Genomic DNA, 20,026 nt, shown 5'->3' on the forward strand with positions numbered 1-20,026 from the left:
GCCGGAGGGCCCGTGGCGAAAGTGCGGCTGCGGAAGCTCGGCGAGGCGGACGGCGGCGAGGGAGGAAGCTGGGAGGCGGCGGGCGCTGCGAGGCCGGGCCGACGCCATGGGCCGCCTGCACTGCACGCAGGACCCGGTGCCCGAGGCCGTGGGCGGCGACATGCAGCAGCTGAACCAGCTGGGCGCGCAGGTGGGCCGGGCGGCCGGGGCGCGGGCCCGCGACGGTCCCGAGGGCCGAGGGAGGGGAGGGGTGTGGGCCGAGGGCCGCCTGGGGGCGGGGAGAGTCCGGGGCGCGGTGTGGCCTTAGGGACATTCAGCGGCGGGCTGAGAGGGAAATTGGGGTCTGAGGACAGTTCGGGGGGCCGAGGGCTCTAAGGAGGCCTTAGGGCCAGCTGAGGGGTCCCGGGGGCGTGGGGACTCAGACGTGGGACTTCCGGGAGGCGTGAGAACGGGGAGGGATCTCGGAAGAGGAATTGAGGGGAGCCTCGATGAGGCTGAAAGCATTGTGGGGAACCGAGGGAACAGACTGGGGTGTCGGGAGGCCTAGGGAGTTTGGGGAGTTGTGGAATTTGAGACGTTCAGTAGGGAGGCCAACTGCGGAGACTGAGGGTCTTTGCATCCTATGGGAGCCCGGGGGTGGGGGTGGGGGAGCCTGGAGTAGGGGCAGGTAATCCGGGGTCGCATGTGGGTTTGGGTAATGGCCAGGCCAGGGTGGGACTGTCGACCTCCCAATTAAGAGGAATACCTGGCAGTCCTCAAAGAAAGAAGCCATATAGTCTACCCCTCCCCCGCCCCCCACCTTGATAGTGGAAGTGGGGAGGCTGATTTTTGCCTGTTCGGGCAGCAAATGCCAGCCAGCCGACTTCCTGTCCTTGTGCTGGCCGGATGCCCTTTTCAAAGCACCAAGGCAGCGAAAATAAATAGGTTAAAATGACACTTCTCACCACCATTGTAAAGGTGCATCTGTTTCCCCCTACCAAGTCTTAACTTCCCAGGAGATGGGGTTCCCTGTCCTTCATCTCAGCATCCCCTACAACCTACTGTTTTCTCCTAAAGTAATTGCAATGCCAGACATATTCTGAAGCCCCTTTGTCCAACAGAAATAAATTGCGAGCCACAGGTCTAATTTTACATTTTCTAGCAGTCACATGTAAAAATTAAAAAGAAGGTGCCTGGCTGTGACTCTTGATCTCAGGATTGTGTGTTCAAGTCCCACATTGGGAGTAGAGATTACTTAACAATAAAATCTTTAATAAATAAGTAAAGAAATAAACAGAAAGCTGATTTAATGTTTTCTTTAATCCAGTATATTAAAATACTATCATTTCAACATCTAATCCACATAAAAAATATCAATGGGGGATATTTTACTTTTTAGTACTAATTTTTCTGATTCTGGTGTGCGTTCACATTTACAGCATATCTCAAATTAGACTACCCTTTTTCTTTTTAATAGGGTTTTGAGTTTTTTTCTTTATTTTAGAGAGAGAGCCCAAGCTGGGGAGAGGGGGAGAGAGAGAAAGAATGAATCTCAAGCAGGCTCCATGCTCAGCGTGAGCCCAACAAAAGACTGAATCCTGCCACCCTGGGATCATGACCTGAGCTGAAATCAAGATGCTCAACCAACTGAGCCACCCAGATGTCCCTAGACTAGCCTTTTTCAAGTGTTTAATAGCTACATGTGGCTAGTAGCCACTGTTTATCATACAGCACTTCTAAGTGCTTTTATGTATATTACGTCATTGAGTCTTTACAGACACCCTAGGCAGTAGGTTTTATTATCATCCCCATTTTACAGATTAAGGAAACTGGATCACAGAGTGGTTGAACAAAAATAGCTGTCATTTATGGAGCATGTACCATGTGGCAGGCACTGTTTTCATTGCTTTATGTGTAGCAACTCTAAAAGGTAGGTGCTGTTATAATTCCCATTTTACAGATAAGAAAAACGGTTCAGGGAAAGAAATTGACCTGGTTTTTTTTTTTTTTTTTAAATGTTTATTTATTTACTTTTGAGAGAGAAGCAGGGGAGGGATAGAGAAAGGGAGACACAGAATCTGAAGCAGGCTTCAGGCTCCAAGCTGTCAGCACAGAACCCGACGCAGGGCTCGAACGCCTGAAACGTGAGATCATGACCCGAGCTGGAGTCTGACGCTTAACTGACTGAGCCACCCAGATACCCCAGAAATTGACCTGTTTAAGGTCAGGCACCGGGGGTGGTAGAGCCCGGAATTCGGGACCTGATGCTTGATTTTAGATTCCGGGGAATTAAATATACAGAACAGAGCTTTCCAGATGACCTCCCTACCCAGGTTGCTTAGCTTTTACTTGTATGTGTGGCAGGATTTTCTGGAAGACTTCCATGTGGAGAATAAAAAAGATTCTGCTGCTAAAAAACTTTTTTGAAGCTACAGGATGCTATGACGCCTAAAGTTACCTCCTCCAATTTGGTATTCATGGAAAAATATAAACCACGCCCTTTAAAACCAGAGCTTGCTTTTTACTCATTCTAACCTTAAACTACACTCTGGACCTTTCACCCTTTTCTCTTAAGTTTATTTATTAATTTTAGTAATGTCTACACCCAGTGTGGGGCTCAGACTCACAACCCCGAGAGATCAAGAAGTGCGTGCTCTTCTGGCTGAGCCAGCCAGGTGTCCCTTTACCTTGGTTTTTAACACAGAAAGCTTCTTCCTGATGAGCAACTTAGCAGAGTCCTTTCCCTGCCTTTTGTTGGGTGATCAGATTTCCCCGAGTACCCACTCTATTAGCCGAATTTATTTTGAAGACTGAGGCCTAGATATCAAGGAGAAAAAGAATCATTGTATTAATGTGGGCATCACCATTTGTTGCTCACTCTGTGGGTATTTATCTGAATGCCCTACTGTGCCCAAATAGCCACTAAACACAGTGAGGTGTGCAAAGGGTTGATGGACACAGCCTCTTATGCTGGGGAAATTTTGATTTGCTAGGGCAGGTCAGAAAATGGAGACAAAGTACAGTGCTGAGTTCACCTAGATACATCCTGTAATGCCTTGGGCCAGTCCTAGGTAATGTGGAGCCTTGAGAATATGATTTTAAAAATCATAATTTTGGGGGCACCTGGGTGGCTCCGTCGGTGAAGAGTCCAACTTTTACTCAGGTCGTGATCTCACGGTCTTTGAGTTTGAGCTCCTCAAGCTGTGCTGACAGCTCAGAGCCTGGAACCTGCTTGGGATTCTGTGTCTCCCTCTCTCTCTGTCCCTCCCCTGCTCACTCTCTCTCTCTCTCTCAAAAATAAATAAACATTAAAAAATATTTTAAAAATAAAATAATTTTTGGAATGGTTATTTGAGAGGAAAATCAGAAAAATATAAAGAAGAATAAGGCACCTAGGTGGCTCAGTTGGTTGAGTGTCCGACTCTTGATATCAGCTCAGGTCGGTCGTAATCTTGCAGTCTTGGGATGTCATGGACTCTTGCGTGGGGAGCCTGCTTGGGATTCTCTCTCTCCCTCCCTCCCCCCATCCCCCGTACTCCCACCTCCCCACTGTCCCCCTCACGTGGGCATGTGTGCACTCTCTCAAATTAAATAAATGAACATTAGGAAAAAAAGAAATGGTCTGTAATCCTCTCATCTAGCTATAAATGAAAGCAACACATGCAGTTAGAAAATTTAAACAGTATTCAAGGTATAAAGTTAAAATGCCTGTTTCTCTTCTCTGCAGAAATTGACATTTTAATAGTTTCTTGTGTATCTTTGGAGAAAAAAAAAAGTCTGCCTCTGCCTGTATATATATGGGTAGCCTTCACAACATTTTCTTTTTTACACAAGAGATTAGACTAGCCTCTTTCTCTTTTGCATGATATTCTTTGAAATGCATCTACCATAATTTGTTTAACTAGCCCTCTGTTAATAGACAGACACTTCAGTTGCTGTCAGTCTTTTGTTTTTCTGAACAGCGCTGCCGATGAACTGCTTTGTGTAAATGTGGCTGGGTTTACCTTTGGGAACATATCTGAAGGGTGTTCTTCCTGCAATCAATTACTAGGTCAAGAGATTTGAGCATTTAAACATTAGATATGACTATCAGGGCGCCCGGGTGGCTCAGTTGGTTAAGCGTCCCACTTCAGCTCAGGTAATGAGCTCATGGTTCGAGCCCCACATGGGGCTCACTGCCATCAGTGTGGAGCCCACTTCAGATCCTCTGTCTCCCTCTCTCTCTGCCTTTCTCCCCACTCGCACTGTCTCTCAAAAATAAACGTTTTTTAAAAATAAATTAAAAAATAAAAATTAGATATGACTATCAAATTGCTGTCTGGGAAGGTTGCCCCAGTTTGTCCTCTCATCAGCAGTGGGAGCACATCTGTTTCCTGGCACTTACTTGCATCAGCACTGGTGTCATCAGACCTTTATTTTTGAAGATTTGATAAAGCAGTGGCATTTCCTTATTTTGCTCATTTGCATTTCTCATCTGGAATGATCTGGAGCATCTTTCCATGTATTCGCTAGTGAGAACAGTTAAGCTTTTGATTTCTCGGATGGTGATGGGCAGGTGAGCATTCCAGAGGGAGACAGCTATGCAGATACAAAAAGGCAAAGAATGAGGAAAGTGTTTAGGGAGATTTATTCAACAAATACTTAACTATGCACTTTCATTAACTAAGGCTCTGTGACCATACAAACGTATACAAGGAACCTTCTCTGCTAAGACAAGTCTTTACTTATCAAGATTTAACATTCTAAGTGCCCTCAGGCAAGGTTCCAAGAGGGAGCCTTAGAAGTTAAGAATCTGGGTAGGTCACTTTCTTGTTGGGAGGGTCATTGTGTCTTGGCAGAGCATTGAAGGATAAAGGAGGGTTTGGAAAAGTGGAGATAGGGATGGGGGTCAGCATGTCCTGCAGACCAGATTAAGTTGAGGCTCCCCTTGAGAGGAGACATGGGGGAATGAGGCCTCACAGGGAGGTTGAGCCTGAATGCTAGGCTGAGGCCTGGAAATAGAAAAGCTGCTGGAGGGCTTCACAGCTGCTCTCTTTCTTAAAAGGCTCAGGGTGGCAAAGGGTCAGCCAAAGATCTGAGGGTCCACAAATTCAGAGCTGAAAAAAAAAAAAAATTAAATAAAGGAAAACTCACAGTTTGAGGACTGTCTGAAGCTTGTCCCTGACTTTTCTTGTTTTTACTATATAGAATCACCAGTTAGGCAAAGCTATTATCATAAATACCACAGAAAGACAACCCCTGGGTCAGCATTGGTTAAAATGTTTCCAGGGAATATCTATGAAGTTTTGAGAAGGTAGATACTTATGTGCCATTGGCTGGTGGAAATGTAAATCCATGCAACTTCTTTGCAAGGCAACTTGGCACCACTTTACACAGAATTTAAAATGCACATATTATTTGACCTAAGAAATTTTTAAAAAGTGTTTTGTAGACACGTATGTCAAAAAAATATGTGGGAGGATATTCATTGCAGCATTGCAGTAACATGAACAAAGCACATGTGCGCACACACGCATACACACACACACACTAATGTTCATCCCTAGGGAGCTAAATTATACTGTCTATGCAGTTGAATACCATGCACTTGTTAAAAGAACTGGGTAGAGGGGCACCTGACTGGCTCAGTCCGTGGAGCGTATGTCTCTTGATCTCCGGGTTGTGAGTTCAAGCCCCCTGTTGGGTGTAGAGATTACTTAAAAATAAACTCTTGGGGGGAAAAACTGGGTAGAATTATATCTACTGACAAGATCAGTCTCTAAGATATAATTGAATGTAAAAAGGCAAGATGCAGTGTGTGGGTTCACTTACATCCCATTTGTATTTATTTAAATTTTTTTTTAAGTTTATTTATTTATTTCGAGAGACAGAGAGGGAGTGCAAGTGGGAGAGGGGCAGAGAGAGAGGAGAGAGAGAATCCCAAGCAGGGTCCACACTCAGCACAGAGCTCAATGCAGGGCTTGAACTCATGAACAGTGACATCATGACCTGAGACAAAGTCGAGAGTCAGACACTTAACTGACCCATCCAGGCTTCCCTAAAATAAAATCTTTAAAAAAAAAAAAAAAAAAAAAGAATAAGAGTGTGTTCTAAGACAGTGTATAAGGAAGTGTAAATTTTACTGTTTTGTTATATACATAATGTTTATTGTGGGGGAAGAAATCCAGAAAATATGGATAGAGAAAACAGAAGAAAATAAAAATCACCCAAAATCTCACTCCACAGAAATAACTGCTTTAAAAAACAAGGTAGAGGGACACCTGGGTGGCTCAGTCAGTTGAGCACCTGACTTCGACTCAGGTCATGATCTCATGGTTTGTGAGTTCAAGCCCCGCGTAAGGTTCACTGTTGTCCGTGAAGAGCCCACTTCAGATCTGTCCCCCTCTCTCTGCCCCTCCCCCACTTGCGTTCTCTCAAAAAAAAAAAAAAAAACAGATAGAGAAAAAGTTTATGAAGTATGTTAACATTTGTGTGGGGCAGAATAAGAAATTATATATTTGGATTGGCTTATGTTTGAATAATAAGTATGTGGAAATATAAACAAAACAACTGCTATTAATCTTCCAATGATTTTCCTTTCAGGCTGTGTGTGTGTGTGTGTGTGTGTGTGTGTGTATTTGGACCCTTGAGATGTGCATGTGCATGTGTGTGCATACACTCACAGTCTCTCAATACATATCTCCCAGGTGTTCCACTAAGATATACAAGTTTTTCAGACAATATGGTGATACTGATATATTGACACTGGGTAGTGGGTATTGTGAATATTTGAACTATAAGATGATCAGACAGGTGTCAGCACCTGTGTGTTCTCTCCAAAGGGTCTATACGTGGATGAGATGTGGGAACACTGACCCAGGAGTAGAATTTTGCTGATGTTCTGTGTTATTCTCTTCACAGCAGTTCTCAGCCTTGACAGAAGTGCTTTTCCACTTCCTAACTGAGCCAAAAGAGGTAAAGTACCTTGTGATAAGGAGAGTGCTGAGTGTGGGTCTACAGCCCTGAGATGCTTAGAAAGTGAAGGCCTGGCTTGTTCCCTCTCTGCAGGTGGAAAGGTTTCTGGCTCAGCTCTCTGAGTTTGCCACCACCAATCAGATCAGCCTTGGCCCTCTCAGAAGCATTGTGAAAAGCCTCCTTCTGGTTCCAAATGGTGAGTAGCCTCTCTTAGCAGCTGAGGCCAGAGACGTTCTTTGAACAGTGTTTCAGACCACGGAGTTGGCAAGCGTGCTTTGGGCGCTGAGCCAGTGCATTCAGTGGAGAACCAGACGTGGGCGGGACTCAGTCTAGGAGGGAAGCCAGGTACACAGATCACCGCAGTAGAGTGAACTAGAGGTACAGCTAAAAGTGCAGTCTGTATCCCAGCTTCCATCCCCAAACTGCTGTCTGGTCCCCTGCGCAGTGTATAGAAATCGAGAGTAGTCAGTGAGCTTCCTTTTGCGAAATTAGAGCAATCTGGCAAAATATTTTGAATTTACTGATTTTTAAAATGGGGCTTATCTCTATATATTTTTAAAGATTTTATTTTGGGGGGGGGGGGCGCCTGGGTGGCTCTGTTGGTTAAGTGTCCAACTTGAGCTCAGGTCATGATCTCAGGGTTTGTGAGTTCAAGTCCCACGTCGGGCTCTGTGCTGACAGCTAGAGCCTGGAGCCTGCTTCAGAGTCTGTGTCTTCCTCACTCTCTCCCTTCCCCGCTCATGCTCTGTCTCTTTCTCTCTCTCTCTCTTTCTCTCAAAAATAAATAAACATTAAACATCCAAGGTGGGACTTGAACTCACAACCCGGAGATCAAAAGTCACATGTTCTACTGATTAAGCCAGTCAGACAGGCACCCCACGGGCTTGTATTTTTTTTTTTTTAATGTGGTAAAATATGCATAATGTAAAATTTACCATTTTAACCATTTGGGGCTTATATTTTGTATGTGGTTTTTCGTTTCAGATTTCTGGAAATTAATTTTCGTTGTTTTGTTTTTTTTTTCAAAAATATTAGTCCACAATGGATTCAAAATAGAAAAGGTCTTCCATGACAGATGGTTTCAGAGGTAGAGTTTGCCTAGAGCAATCAGGAAAAGTTTCTAGCCAGGAGGGAGGCGATCACAAAGGTTTAGCTGTAGAGATATCCATTACAGCACTGTTTTGATGGTCTAGAACAATTAGAAACCAATAGCCCAATAGTTGGAGATTAGTATAATGTGCTGTTTCTACAGGGGAACATCATGGGGGTCAAAAATTCATGTTCTGAGTTAGGTAGACGTGGGCCTGTCACTCGATGAGTAGTGTGACTTTGTCCAAGTACCCTATGTCTCCCAACCCCAAGCAGCAGCCCCTCTCTCACGTTTTCCCCCCAGTCTGAGTTTTTTCTTGGTGTGTGGAGGGGGCTTGTTTTGAAGACTGAGATAATATAAAACATATGCTTAACATAGTACCTCAGTAAAAGGTTGCTCTAATTTTTGAAATTCTGTAATAATTTAAAAAGACGCTATCAAGGAAATGTAATGATATGGAAAATCTTTCGCAGTATAATAGTTTAATAAAAATAACAGTTTATAAAACTGTTTAATAAAAATAATAGCTTATAAAACTACCACAGTCCTACTTTTGTAACAAAAACAAAAAAGAATGTTAACTGTGACTATATTATCTGGGTGGAGGGTCAGCAGGTTGTCTTGTTTATTGTTGGCTATGTTTTGCCTAAAAAGTTGCTAGAATTTGGCAACTTAATTAAAAGTTCATTTTATGTAAAGAGAGGGGCGACATTTGAGCCCAGTCTCAAAGAATGAGTCGATGCTGACCCGGCTGAAAGTGGGTGAAACAGCATCCCCGGTTTGCACGTTTTACAAATTAGTAACGGGCTGATGTTCCCCAGGCTCTCAGCCGGTGCTGCTGCGCTGAAAGTTGGGCGCCCTCCCATGTCTCTGTGCAGGTCCTTTCCTTTGCCTGTCATAGGTTCCTGATGTTCTGGGGGCTCGAATCAGAACCTCCCAATGTTTCAACTGTGACATTTTCTCATCCTCTGTGTGTGTGGTTCTCGCATTTTTTGCTCTCGTGGCGGGTTAAAGGCACGTGAACCGAAGGCTGTAGGAGAATGTGCGGTCTTTTGTAACGCGGGCATACATTTTTCATTGCACACCTACAACAGTGCGGAGCTGTTGGAGAGTCAGAAGGGAAAGATCCCCTTTGACCCTCATGCTGCTCTTGTCTGCAGACACCATCGCAATTTAATTTTGCTGTGTATCCTTTTATATTTTCACACGCGTGTGCATTCATGTTCTGTTTGCCGTAAATGGTGGTAAACCATAAAAGTGCTCATGCAGCTTGTATTTTGTCATACCTGTTACGTCATGGGGACCTGTCCATGTGAACCTCATTCTTCTCAGGGCTGTATGTGCCGTGGACTGGATGTATCTTTTAGCCATCTGTCTCCTGCGGCCGGACATTTTAGTTCTAGCCCTTCACTCTTAGAAACAGTGCCGTGGTGAATATCCTTAGGACATTGTGCCCGCCCGAGTGTGAGCGTTAGGATAGCTGCCCGGCATGCAGATCTTCTTTCTCATTCTCTAGCCTACATCTGTGGGAGTGGGTTTGTCTGCAGGTGGGGACCTGTCCACCCAACAGCTGTTGTGGACACTGATTTTTCAGCAGACCTCTGTCTTCTGGCGTCCCTGCCTCCCTCCTTTGCTGTCTTCCTTAGCTCTGCTCCCCATGCCCCTCAGCCCTGTCAGACTGCCTTCACCCCTCCCCAGCCCGGGAACTCCCACCAGAAAGCCTTCCTAAACCACTTCAGTCTGCAGTGACCTCCCTTCCTCTCAGCTCCCAAGAGATGGTATTTATCTACAGTTACCATTTTGGGCCACAATCACTTACAGTTTTCTATTGTTCATGCTGTTTTACATGTGTCTGTTTTGTGGCTTCGACAGAGAGCTTGTTCTTTGAAGTCAGAGGAAGATCTCGTACTTCTTTCCTGAGCCAAGGTTACAAGTAAAGTGATGACATGAAGCGATGCTCAGTATATGCTGCGTGAGTTGAACTGAACTTGGGGGATCCTGTCGCCTCCCAGGGGATGTCGAGCGTACGTTTTTCAGGCAAGATTGGTTGTCATTGTTTACAGCAGATCATTTTCTATAGGTGCAGAGAACCCCAAGGAACTCAGCGTACCAATCAAGAGATGGGCTTTGCAGTCTCACGTGGATTTGAGGGTCGATCACATCACCTATGTAGCTATTCAGCCTTGGGCAAATCAGCCTCAGTTTTCACATCTGAAAAATGGAACGATAAGAAGCAGTTTATGGTGGTGGCATTAGGAACGAATGAGTTAATATATGCAAAGCACTTAATTCGGTGCTTGCTAAGCTTCGCTTTATGTATTGTAGTTGGTTTCGGTCCTATGACTCCTCAGACTATGAGGACTGAGCAGCTGAGAGAGTGTGACTTATAAGTCACTTGTCCTTTTCCTCAGCCCGGAATAAGTTCTTAGTCCTTCGTGCCTTCTTGTGGCAGTGGCGTCTCCAACGGGGCTCTTCCATCCCAGGTTCCAGCCTGGCCTGGAGTACGGTCTGCAGCACAGCGGGGGTCACGCTGCACCTCTGAACTGTTTGCTTCACATGATGACATCTGTAGCCCTCAGAGTGGCGTTCAAGGCCTTTCCCAATCTCATCTGAAATACAAGGGCCTCGAGGTCCTCACCTCCTTCCTCATCCCGGGCCTGCCTTGCAGTAAGACCTCCTTGTTAGAGCTGGAGGAGCCTCAACCCTCCAGATCAGTTGTCCCCAACTCGGTGTTTTCATCCAGAAAAGGCTTATGTGGTCAGCTAGAAGCAGGAAATACTGTCCCCTCCCACTCCCCCAGCCTTGGAACCTTGAAGAGACACACACATTAACATATCCTGGCCTCTGAAAAGTCCTGCAATAAAGAAACCTGCTTATCCGGTATCTGAGAAACAGTTAACCATGAAACCCCCCTTCTCCTTCTCCTCCTCCTCTCCTCCTCCTCCTTCTCCTCTCCTCCTCCTCCTCCTCCTCTCCTCCTCCTCCTCCTCCTCCTCCTCCTCCTCCTCCTCCTCCTCCTCCTCCTCCTCTCCTCCTCCTCCTCTCCTCCTCCTCCTCCTCTCCTCCTCTCCTCCTCTCCTCCTCCTCCTCTCCTCCTCCTCCTCCTCCTCCTCCTCCTCCTCTTCCTCCTCTTCCTCCTCTCCTCCTCCTCCTCCTCCTCTCCTCCTCTTCCTCCTCCTCCTCCTCTCCTCCTCCTCCTCCTCCTCCTCCTCCTTCTCCTCCTCCTCCTTCTCCTCCTTGTAGGGGGAGGGTCAAGTAAAACCTTTTTGTAAAGGCTGATCTGGTGTAATCTCTGTCTTGTAGATAGAGACAGAGCCCTAGAGAGAAGTGACTTGCTTAGGATCTTACAGTAGAAAAGCTGGGGCTACTACCTCCCTTGGTTGGTGTAAAGCCCAGTGGTTTGTGTGTGTGTGTTTTAATGTTTTTCTTTTACTAACTAGTGTGTAATTCTTAAAAAAACACCTGACTTCAGGGACACCTGGTTGGCTCAGTCGGTTAGGTGTCTGACTTCAGCGCAGGTCATGACTTTGCAGTTTGTGAGTTGGAGCCCATGGAGCGTTGGGCTCCGTGCTGACAGCTCAGAGCCTGGAGCCTGCTTTGGATTCTGTGTCTCCCTCTCTCTGCCCCTTGCCCGCTCACGCTCTGTCTCTCTCTCCCTCTCAAAAATAAATGAACATTATAAAAATTTTTATTTTTTTTTATTTTTTATTTTAAAACATTTTTTTTTAACGTTTATTTATTTTTGAGACAGAGAGAGAGCGAGCATGAACGGGGGAGGGTCAGAGAGAGAGAGAGGGAGACACAGAATCCGAAACAGGCTCCAGGCTCTGAGCGGTCAGCACAGAGCCTGACGCGGGGCTCGAACTCACGAACCGGGAGATCATGACCTGAGCTGAAGTCGGCCGCTTAACCGACTGAGCCACCCAGGCGCCCCAAAAAAATTTTTAAAAAAACACCTGACTTCAATAGTTACCAGCCCATAGCCAGACTGTTTCATGTACAACCCGTCCACTTCTCACTGCTCTCCAAACTGGATTCTTTTAAAGCAACTCTCAGGTCATATCATTTCATTTCTGAATACCTAATTACCATCTCTAAAAAATAAATTTTTTTTCCCCTTATCAAACCACAGTGCCATTATCTAAAATTAAAATATGCAGTCAGTGTTCTAGTGTCCCCATTGTCTCACACATTTTATTTGTCTGTAGTTGGTTGCTTTCGTCAGGATCCAGGGAAGGCCCCACATTGCATTTGGTTGCTGGATGTCCCCTCATATGCTTACTTGTCACCATGGCTACTTAACAGCTTTGAGATCTTGAGCCAAGTTACTGAACCTCTCTGAAAATCTGTTTTCTTCAGAAAACAGAGCTCCTAATAGTAGCTCATATATCATTATATGAATAAAGATAATAACTGTAAAATCCTTCAGTAAGCGGTGGCTGCACTGTTGCTAATATTATGATTGTTGTTATCATTACGAGTTGTCTCCCAGACACAGGGAGCTCCCAGATTACAGATTACTTGGCTGTAGGGCTACTACTGAAGGCTGGTTTTATTTTTTTATTAAAAAAAATTTTTTTTTACTTTTTTTGTTTTTTACTTTTATTTATTTATTTATTTATTTATTTAATTTTTTTTTGACATTTATTTATTTTTGAGACAGAGAGAGACAGGGCATGAACGGGGGAGGGGCAGAGAGAGAGGGAGACACAGAATCGGAAGCAGGCTCCAGGCTCTGAGCCATCAGCCCAGAGCCCGACACGGGGGTCGAACTCACGGACCACGAGATCGTGACCCGAGCTGAAGTCGGACGCTCAACCGACGGAGCCACCCAGGCGCCCCTGTTTTTTACTTTTATTTTAAAATTTTTGAGAGACAAGAGCATGAATGGGGAAGGAGCAGAGAGAGAGGGAGACACAGAACTTGAAGCAGGCTCCAGGCTCTGAGCTGTCGACACAGAGCCTGATGCGGGGCTCGAACTCACAGACCACGAGATCATGACCTGGGCTGAAGTCAGACATTTAACCGACTGAGCCACCCAGGTGCCCCTATTAAGAAAAAATTTTTTAATGTTTACTTATTTTTGAGAGAGACACACAGTGTGGATGGGGGAGGGACAGAGAGAGAGGGAGATACAGAATCTGAAGCAGCCTCCAGGCTCTGAGCTGTCAGCACAGAGCCCAATGCAGGGCTCAAACCCACGAACTGTGAGATGGTGACCTGAGCCAAAGTCAGATGTGCAACTGACTGGGCCACCCAGGCACCCCAAAGCCTGGTCTTATTTTAATACGTAGCAAGATATGTGGCCCTTGTGGACACTCAGTAACTGGTTTTTTTTAGGAAAAGTTGATAACTCCCCTTCATTTGTCCCAAAGGAGTTCTTTCTGGCTGGGCAAAAATAGAGTAATCAACAATGAACAATAGTCACGAATGGTATTAAACAGCTGCAGAACTAAGTTCCCCAGGACTCCCAACCTCACTTCCCTCTATTACTTCTTTCTATGGCACTTTTTAGTCATATTCTATATGGCTTTCTTACTTGTTACATTATTGTTGTGGTCTTTCTCTTCCTGATAGAATGTAAGCCTCACGACCGCAGACATTGATGTTTGCCAGCATCTAGCATCGTGCTGGCACTAGTAGGTGCTCAGTAAATGCATGCACAGTGACTATGACTTCTGTCCTTCCGTGAGCTTCAGGGAAGTGGATTCAGCTGGTCAGCCTTCAGGGTCAGTGATGGCTCACTGAATGTGGCTTACCGTCATCTCCCATCTGCTTCCTTCTCCTGGAGTTTTAACCAAGGCTTAGTTCTTTTCCTTGAGTTTCCTTTATTACACAGAATAAGCCTATGTAGATTTTTGGCTAGTAGAACAATTCGCTAATTTCCCAACTGTTTCCTGGCAAAACTGAAACCGTCCCCCTGGACATACACTTCTGTGTTGTCCCCCATACTGTTTGATGGCAATAAGGGTTTACCAAGGCAACTGTTCCAGTGACAATTGGTGCTCAAGGATTTTATAAACCATCTCAGATGGTTATATGTGTGGGTTTTTTAATGTTTATTTTTGAAAGCGAGAAAGAGTGTGAATGGGGGAAGGGAAGAGAGAGAGGGAGACACAGAATCCGAAGCAGCCTCCAAGCTCTGGACACAGAGCCCGACGTGGGGCTTGAACTCATGAACTGTGAGATCATGACCTTGAGGCAAAGTCGGACGCTTAACCGACTGAGCCACCCAGGCGCCCCTGGTTAGATGTGTTTAAAGATGGACATTCTCAGATTTCCCCAAGTGGGATGTTCTGGGGACTCCAGCTCTGGATTTACAGTTTTCTTTCTGTCTGACATAGAGTCAAGGCTTCAGGCCTGTCTTGTGCTTAGGACAAAGGTATCACCAAAGGAGAAAGCTGAAAAAGAAGTTAAGAGCTATAGTCAACAATTCTGTTATTATAAACTTCAAAATAGCTCAGAGGCTAGATCTTAGAGTTTCTAACCACAGAAGGGAAGTGATAATTATGTGATGTGATAGAGGTATTAGCTAATGCTACAGTGGCAGTCATATTGCCATATATGAATGTATCAAATCAACAGATTGTACACCTTTAACTTACACAACGTTATAGGTCAATTATATCTTAATAAAAAGAAAGGAAGATTAATTAAGGGCTTGAGGCCTAGCATGATGCAAATATATATGTGTGTGTGTGTGTGTGTATATACGCACACATGTATATATTTTTTAAGATTTCTTTTTTTTATTTAAATTTTTTTGAATGTTTGTTTATTTTGAGAGAGAGAGAGCACGTGCAGGGAAGGAGCAGAGAGAAAGGGAGAGAATCGCAAGCAGGCTCTGAGCTGTCAGCGCAGAGCCTGATGCAGGGCCCCATCTCATGAACTGGAAAATCATGACCCGAGCGGAAACCATGAGTCAGATGCTTAACCCACTGAGCAGCCACCCAGGCGCCCCGCAAATACATTTTTAAAGTACGACGTGGGCCACAACAGTGGGCACAACGGACCAAGTCTTTAGTCTCATCAAACAGGCATTCTAGTGGAAAAATTGACAGTAAATATGTAACATGAAACTGGGTGGTTATAAATGCAATGCAGAAAAGCGTAGCAGTAGGAGGGTGCCAGTGAAGAGCGGCTCCGCCTGAAATGGAGGGGGGATGTTCAGGGAGAGGCAGTAATGACTGTGTGCAGATTTGAGGAGGAGTGTCCCCAGCAGAGGGAACTGCAGAGGCAAATGCCAGGAGGTAGGAACCTGCCTGGCATGTTGTAGAAAAAGCTGAGTAAGCAAGGGAGAGAAGAGCTTAGGGGTTCTAGAGGTGGCCAGCCGCTGCCACACGTGTATTTCAGTGTACTTTCAGGAGTGTATCTGTTGGGTGACTTCTTGGCAGTGCAGTTGTTGACTATGTGCCTTTGCCAGATTTTCTCCCCCAAAGCTTAATCTTTCTGATCTTTAGTTTTCCTGGTAAATTAAAGGCTTCGATAGCAATCCCCCACTTCAGAGTACTTTGGGATCATCAAGCAAAATATTGGATTTGAGCTAGGTATACACTAAGGGGCTGTACATGTGGTAGTTATGAATTAATTGAATTGGCTAGGAAGTGGCCTTTTTCTAGGGCCTTTATGGCCAGGGTTTCCTGGTGTCTTGCCTTTTTTATTTCCCTATGGCTTCCTTGCTCAGTCTGATTTTGACGATAAAAGATTTCCTCCCTTTGTTTACATGGTTTATTTTGCTGCGGACAGGCTTTAGGATTGTTTTTCTGGAGTGAGATGGGAGTGGGGGTTGGGTTTAGGGTATTACTTCAGGGCCCTCCCTGGATGGTGGTGGATATCTTCTTATTCTTTAATTAGTCATCTTCTGGAAGACTAAGAAGTGGAAAATTTTAAAGTGGTTTCCAAATTGTGACTCTAGGCTGTAGTCTGAGGTTAAACACTGAGAAGCCCAGGTTGCTGGCGACACTTTGTTTTCAGGAATTGGAGCTCGCAAGCAGAACAAAGCAGCCCCCACAGGGGAGTGATCGCAGGGCTTGTGAGGAGCTTTGCCCGGCCCCTCTGGAAGTAACTTGTGAATCATAGAGGCCAACTGTTTAGTCCATCTTGGTTTACGTCCTGAAAGCAGGTTCTCTATGGCAGCGCTGGCCAGTGCAACTATCTAGGTAGACGGAGATGGTCTCTGATCTGTGCTGTCCAGTACCGTGGCCACTGGACCCATGTGGCTGTCGAGGATTCAGAACAGCTAGTGCAACTGAGGAACAGAATTTTAAATTTTGTTTAGTTTTAATTAATTAAAACCTAAGAGGGTGCTGGGAGAAAGAAAGAAAGAAACTTTAAATAGCCACACATCTTTATGGTTACGTATTGCCCAGCGCAGTTCTAGGCTGTTGCCCTTACGCCCAGCCTGACGTCGAGCTCCCCGATGTTGCTCCAGGAATCTGAGGCCTTACTCTTGCCTCTGATCAGGGACCCCCAGCCCCAAGTCCATAAAGTCCTTTCTGTTGTCTCTAGTTTCCTTCGTACTTTCTGGAGGGGTGAACACTCCTGTTGTACAATAAATAGAACGTGCTGTCACGTTCTCCAGTCGTTTCCTTTCTGCATCTTCTCCGCAGCTGGGTTGAGATCTTCCTGGAACCGGCCACGTCTTTGTGTATCCCTTTTGTCCGTTGATGCCTACTGCCAATTGATTACTGATTTGTCCTTTTTAACTGCTTCTCCTCTGTTTCCCAGGTGCCTTGAAGAAGAGTCTCACAGCTGATCAGGTCCGGGCTGATTTCATAACTCTGGGTAGGTCATCACCGAGGGAGGTTGCTCAGGGTGACAGGCCCAGTGGCTCTTTATGATGTTAAAATCTCCTTCTCTTCTCTTATAGGTCTTAGTGAGGAGAAAGCCACTTACTTTTCTGAAAAGGTATCATAATTCCTCTTAATCAAGGTTAATTAAGATTGTTTGCTTTTATTTCATGAATAGAAACAAATGAGAAATGCCGACTAAGGAGAAACCACTCATCATTATGTGTCATTTCCCCAGCTTACTGGTTTTCATTTGATTTCATGCAAATAACATACATACAACATTTAAACGGCACTATTTGGTGCATCTCTAATTTTTTGCCTCTGATTTGTCTGACTTTAATTGTCATACAGTTTTTGTTCCAATTTGGAACAAATCTTGGAATGAAAGAAAACATTTAGGGGCACCTGGGTGGCTCAGTTGGTTGAGTTTCCGACTTTAGCTCAGGTCATGATCTCGTGGTTCGTGAGTTCGAGCCCTGTGTCGGCTCTCTCCTGTCAGCATGGAGCCTGCTTTGGATCCTCTGTCCCCCTCTGCCTCTCAAAAGTAAATAAAACATTAAAAGAAGAAAAACATTTATATCGCCTTCTGCCCCTCTTTGCTTCCCACATCCCCCAGATCTGTGCCTATAGGCCAGGCCCTTAGTTCTGCATTCTTCGCCTTGTCTGTATAAATAAATACATTGCCGTGCTGGGGGCAGAATGAAGAAGGGGGATTTTCCCCATTGTTATGACTTTGGCTTTTTGCTTTTGTTTCAGTGGAAGCAGAATGCCCCCACCCTTGCTCGATGGGCCATAGGACAGACTCTGATGATTAACCAGCTTATAGATATGGAGTGGAAATTTGGAGGTAACTAGTTAGAGCCAGTCCTGGGTCATTTGGGGGATGTAGGGCGGGGGTGCAGAGGCTTTCAGATAGCTTCCAGGGGGAGGACAGGTCCTCAGTCCTCAAAGACGATTGGGGCCAGCAGCGGCTGCTCTGTATTGCCATTGGGCAGCTGTTTCTATCCATGGCTCTCAGTAAGTTGACTTCCTGAAGAGCACATTTTGCTGTCCTCATACTCGTCCCCACACGGCTTCTGCTGGATAGCCTGCAAGATTGGGGTGTTCAGAGTCCGTTGTCAACCCATCACTTATTACTTTTCTCTCTTGTGTCACAGTGACATCCGGGAGCAGTGAACTGGAAAAAGTGGGAAGTATTTTTTTACAAGTAAGTTTCCTGATCTGTGAAAATGGGTAGATTTTTGACTTGGTTGATAATTATAAAATCGACATTGGATTTTTTTTAATACCCAATTTGGATGTGGAGGTCCTGTGTATCTCCGAGCAGTATTGTCAGCCAAAAATGTGGCCACTGACACGCCTACTCTCGGATTAATAGGATCCTGACATTGTTCTTAAAAGCTCGATTGTTCTGTAATCATGCAAATTGTTAGAAGTTTCAGTGATAGACGCCCAGACCGCTCCGTCTGACTCTCAAGTCCGAAGCTGGATGCTTTGATATTTAAGTGGAAGGATTTCAAGAATTTCTTTGCCCAGTGGTCATCATTTTAATTTCAGCTTTTTATTTCTTCTTTTTTTAATCAGTTAAAGTTGGTGGTTAAGAAAGGAAATCAAACTGAAAACTTGTACATAGGTGAGTCCAAATTCCCATTTGAGCCTTTTCACTTTTCCCGCGTTCTCTTCAGTCTGTGGGCTCGTGAAGCACCACAAATCATTTCTTCTAGCACAAAGTCATAACCGAGCTGTGGAGTAGCCATTCCGCTGCCTCTCCTCTCGTAAATAATAAGCCGTCGGCAGGTTGGAGACCCCACAGTTGAAGGGCCTCTTTGAAAAAGGGAAAGCGCAGGGAGAAGGGACGGCAAGACTGAAGAGCAAGCAGCCCTTGCGTCAGAAGTCGCGTTGAGCGTCCTGACTAATGCCCTTTCATCTCTTTGTGCTGTGGAGTTAGGCCGCTTTTAAATTCTGTATGGAGCTGAGAGAACCCTTCTCTGTTCAAGGCTCTCAGTTCTTTATTATGGTCAATTACCCATCAAGAGCTGCTTAGATGTACTAAGTCAAAAAAGAAACAGAAAAAACTCTTTGGGTGGAAATTCGTTTTCTCAGATGATTCTGTGGAGTTGGAAACATGTACCTGAAGCTGAATTTTCTCTCCCCAGAATTAACCTTGCCCCAGTTCTACAGCTTCCTGCACGAGATGGAGCGGGTCAGAGCCAGCATGGAGTGTTTCAGCTGATGTCTGGCCCCCTTCCCTGCCCCCTCCCCTTCCATGGGTGGCTGCTCTGAGAGGCGCCTCACCCACAGGCCTGTGGGGTGCTGATAACAGCCCTGCTTGCTTCTCGGGAGCCCAGGTGCAAAGGTTTCTGGAAAACAACAGGATTAAGTACTTAAAGAGCCCTACACGATTACTCTGTGAATCCTTTGTGAAGGGAACCTCCAGCACCTATATCTCCCAGGACACTTTTTAGGTATTCAGACAGGCTATTGCTTCTCAGATTCAGGGGAGGAAATAAGTTGTCACTTCCCCATCAAAGTTTCAGAGTAAACAGATGGTGCCATCACTCAAGATGCCCGCTGATCACCCTCCCCTCCAAAAAGCAAGGGCTTATTTATGGCTGAGGAAGAGGCGGACTCGATGGCTGACACACGTGGGGAGCCCCAGCAATCTGTGCGCACCCTGCCTCGGTGGTGGTGGCGGTGGTGGTGGTGCATGGCTAATCAGTTTTGAACGGGGCACCTGTGTATAAATACTTGCTTCGTCTGCTCAGAAAAGAACCGAGGCCAACCTCTGTCCTCGTTTCGGGTTGTGCCCTGTTGTGTTGTAATGAGGCTATTTTAGCTTGTTTTGGTTCAGGCTGACCTTCTCTGTTGGTTAGATGTTGAATAAAAAAGGTTCTGAAGAAAAGGTGTGAATCCAGTTGTCTCTGTGCATGGATGAAAGAGTCATCTGCCTCGCAGAACACTGTTGCTCTAATCTGCAACGTTTATTTTCCCAGTTTTGAGGAAGGCCCTGCGTCTTCTGTGAAACTGTTGTCCAAAGTTGGAATCTGTAAGAGCAGTTCAGGGGAGATTCAGGTTAAAAACATTACAAAGATCGTAGTGTATGAATGCTTTGTGTTCCCCTGACTCTGGGCTCCCACCTCGTATGTGATTTCTCCCCTCCTGCCTCATCCCTTCTTGGGAATTTTTTTAAATTGAGCATAGATGATACATG

General features: G+C 45.4%; 1 protein-coding gene across 3 annotated transcripts; it reads left to right on the top strand.

The window, feature by feature from the left end:
* Nucleotides 1-19,717, top strand: COMMD7 (COMM domain containing 7). 3 transcript variants are annotated; one of them, XM_053890352.1, is made up of 9 exons: nucleotides 1-190; nucleotides 6,880-6,933; nucleotides 7,027-7,129; nucleotides 16,751-16,807; nucleotides 16,893-16,930; nucleotides 17,572-17,662; nucleotides 17,973-18,022; nucleotides 18,373-18,448; nucleotides 18,972-19,717. In XM_053890352.1, exons 1-9 carry the CDS (start codon nucleotides 107-109, stop codon nucleotides 19,046-19,048), a joined length of 630 nt encoding a protein of 209 aa, XP_053746327.1. In that variant the 5' UTR covers nucleotides 1-106; the 3' UTR covers nucleotides 19,049-19,717. The 3 variants fall into 3 exon arrangements, with proteins under 3 accessions (XP_053746327.1, XP_053746328.1, XP_019314354.1); XM_053890353.1 differs by having other exon boundaries at nucleotides 4-190; nucleotides 6,883-6,933; nucleotides 18,400-18,448; XM_019458809.2 differs by having other exon boundaries at nucleotides 7-190; nucleotides 18,400-18,448.
* The last annotated feature ends 309 nt before the right edge of the window (nucleotides 19,718-20,026 follow it).

This window comes from Panthera pardus, unplaced genomic scaffold (genome assembly GCF_024362965.1).
Source record: "Panthera pardus isolate Hobbes unplaced genomic scaffold, ASM2436296v1 HiC_scaffold_25, whole genome shotgun sequence".
Classification (NCBI taxonomy): domain Eukaryota; kingdom Metazoa; phylum Chordata; class Mammalia; order Carnivora; family Felidae; genus Panthera; species Panthera pardus.

What these genes read in the sequence shown, in the direction of transcription:
- COMMD7 (XM_053890352.1), top strand. Translation starts at nt 107, where the DNA reads ATGGGCCGCCTGCACTGCACGCAGGACCCGGTGCCCGAGGCCGTGGGC. An exon ending in CCACTTACTTTTCTGAAAAG is followed by an intron (nt 16,931 to 17,571) that starts GTATCATAATTC and finishes CTTTTGTTTCAG; the next exon opens with TGGAAGCAGAATGCCCCCAC. An exon ending in TATGGAGTGGAAATTTGGAG is followed by an intron (nt 17,663 to 17,972) that starts GTAACTAGTTAG and finishes CTTGTGTCACAG; the next exon opens with TGACATCCGGGAGCAGTGAA.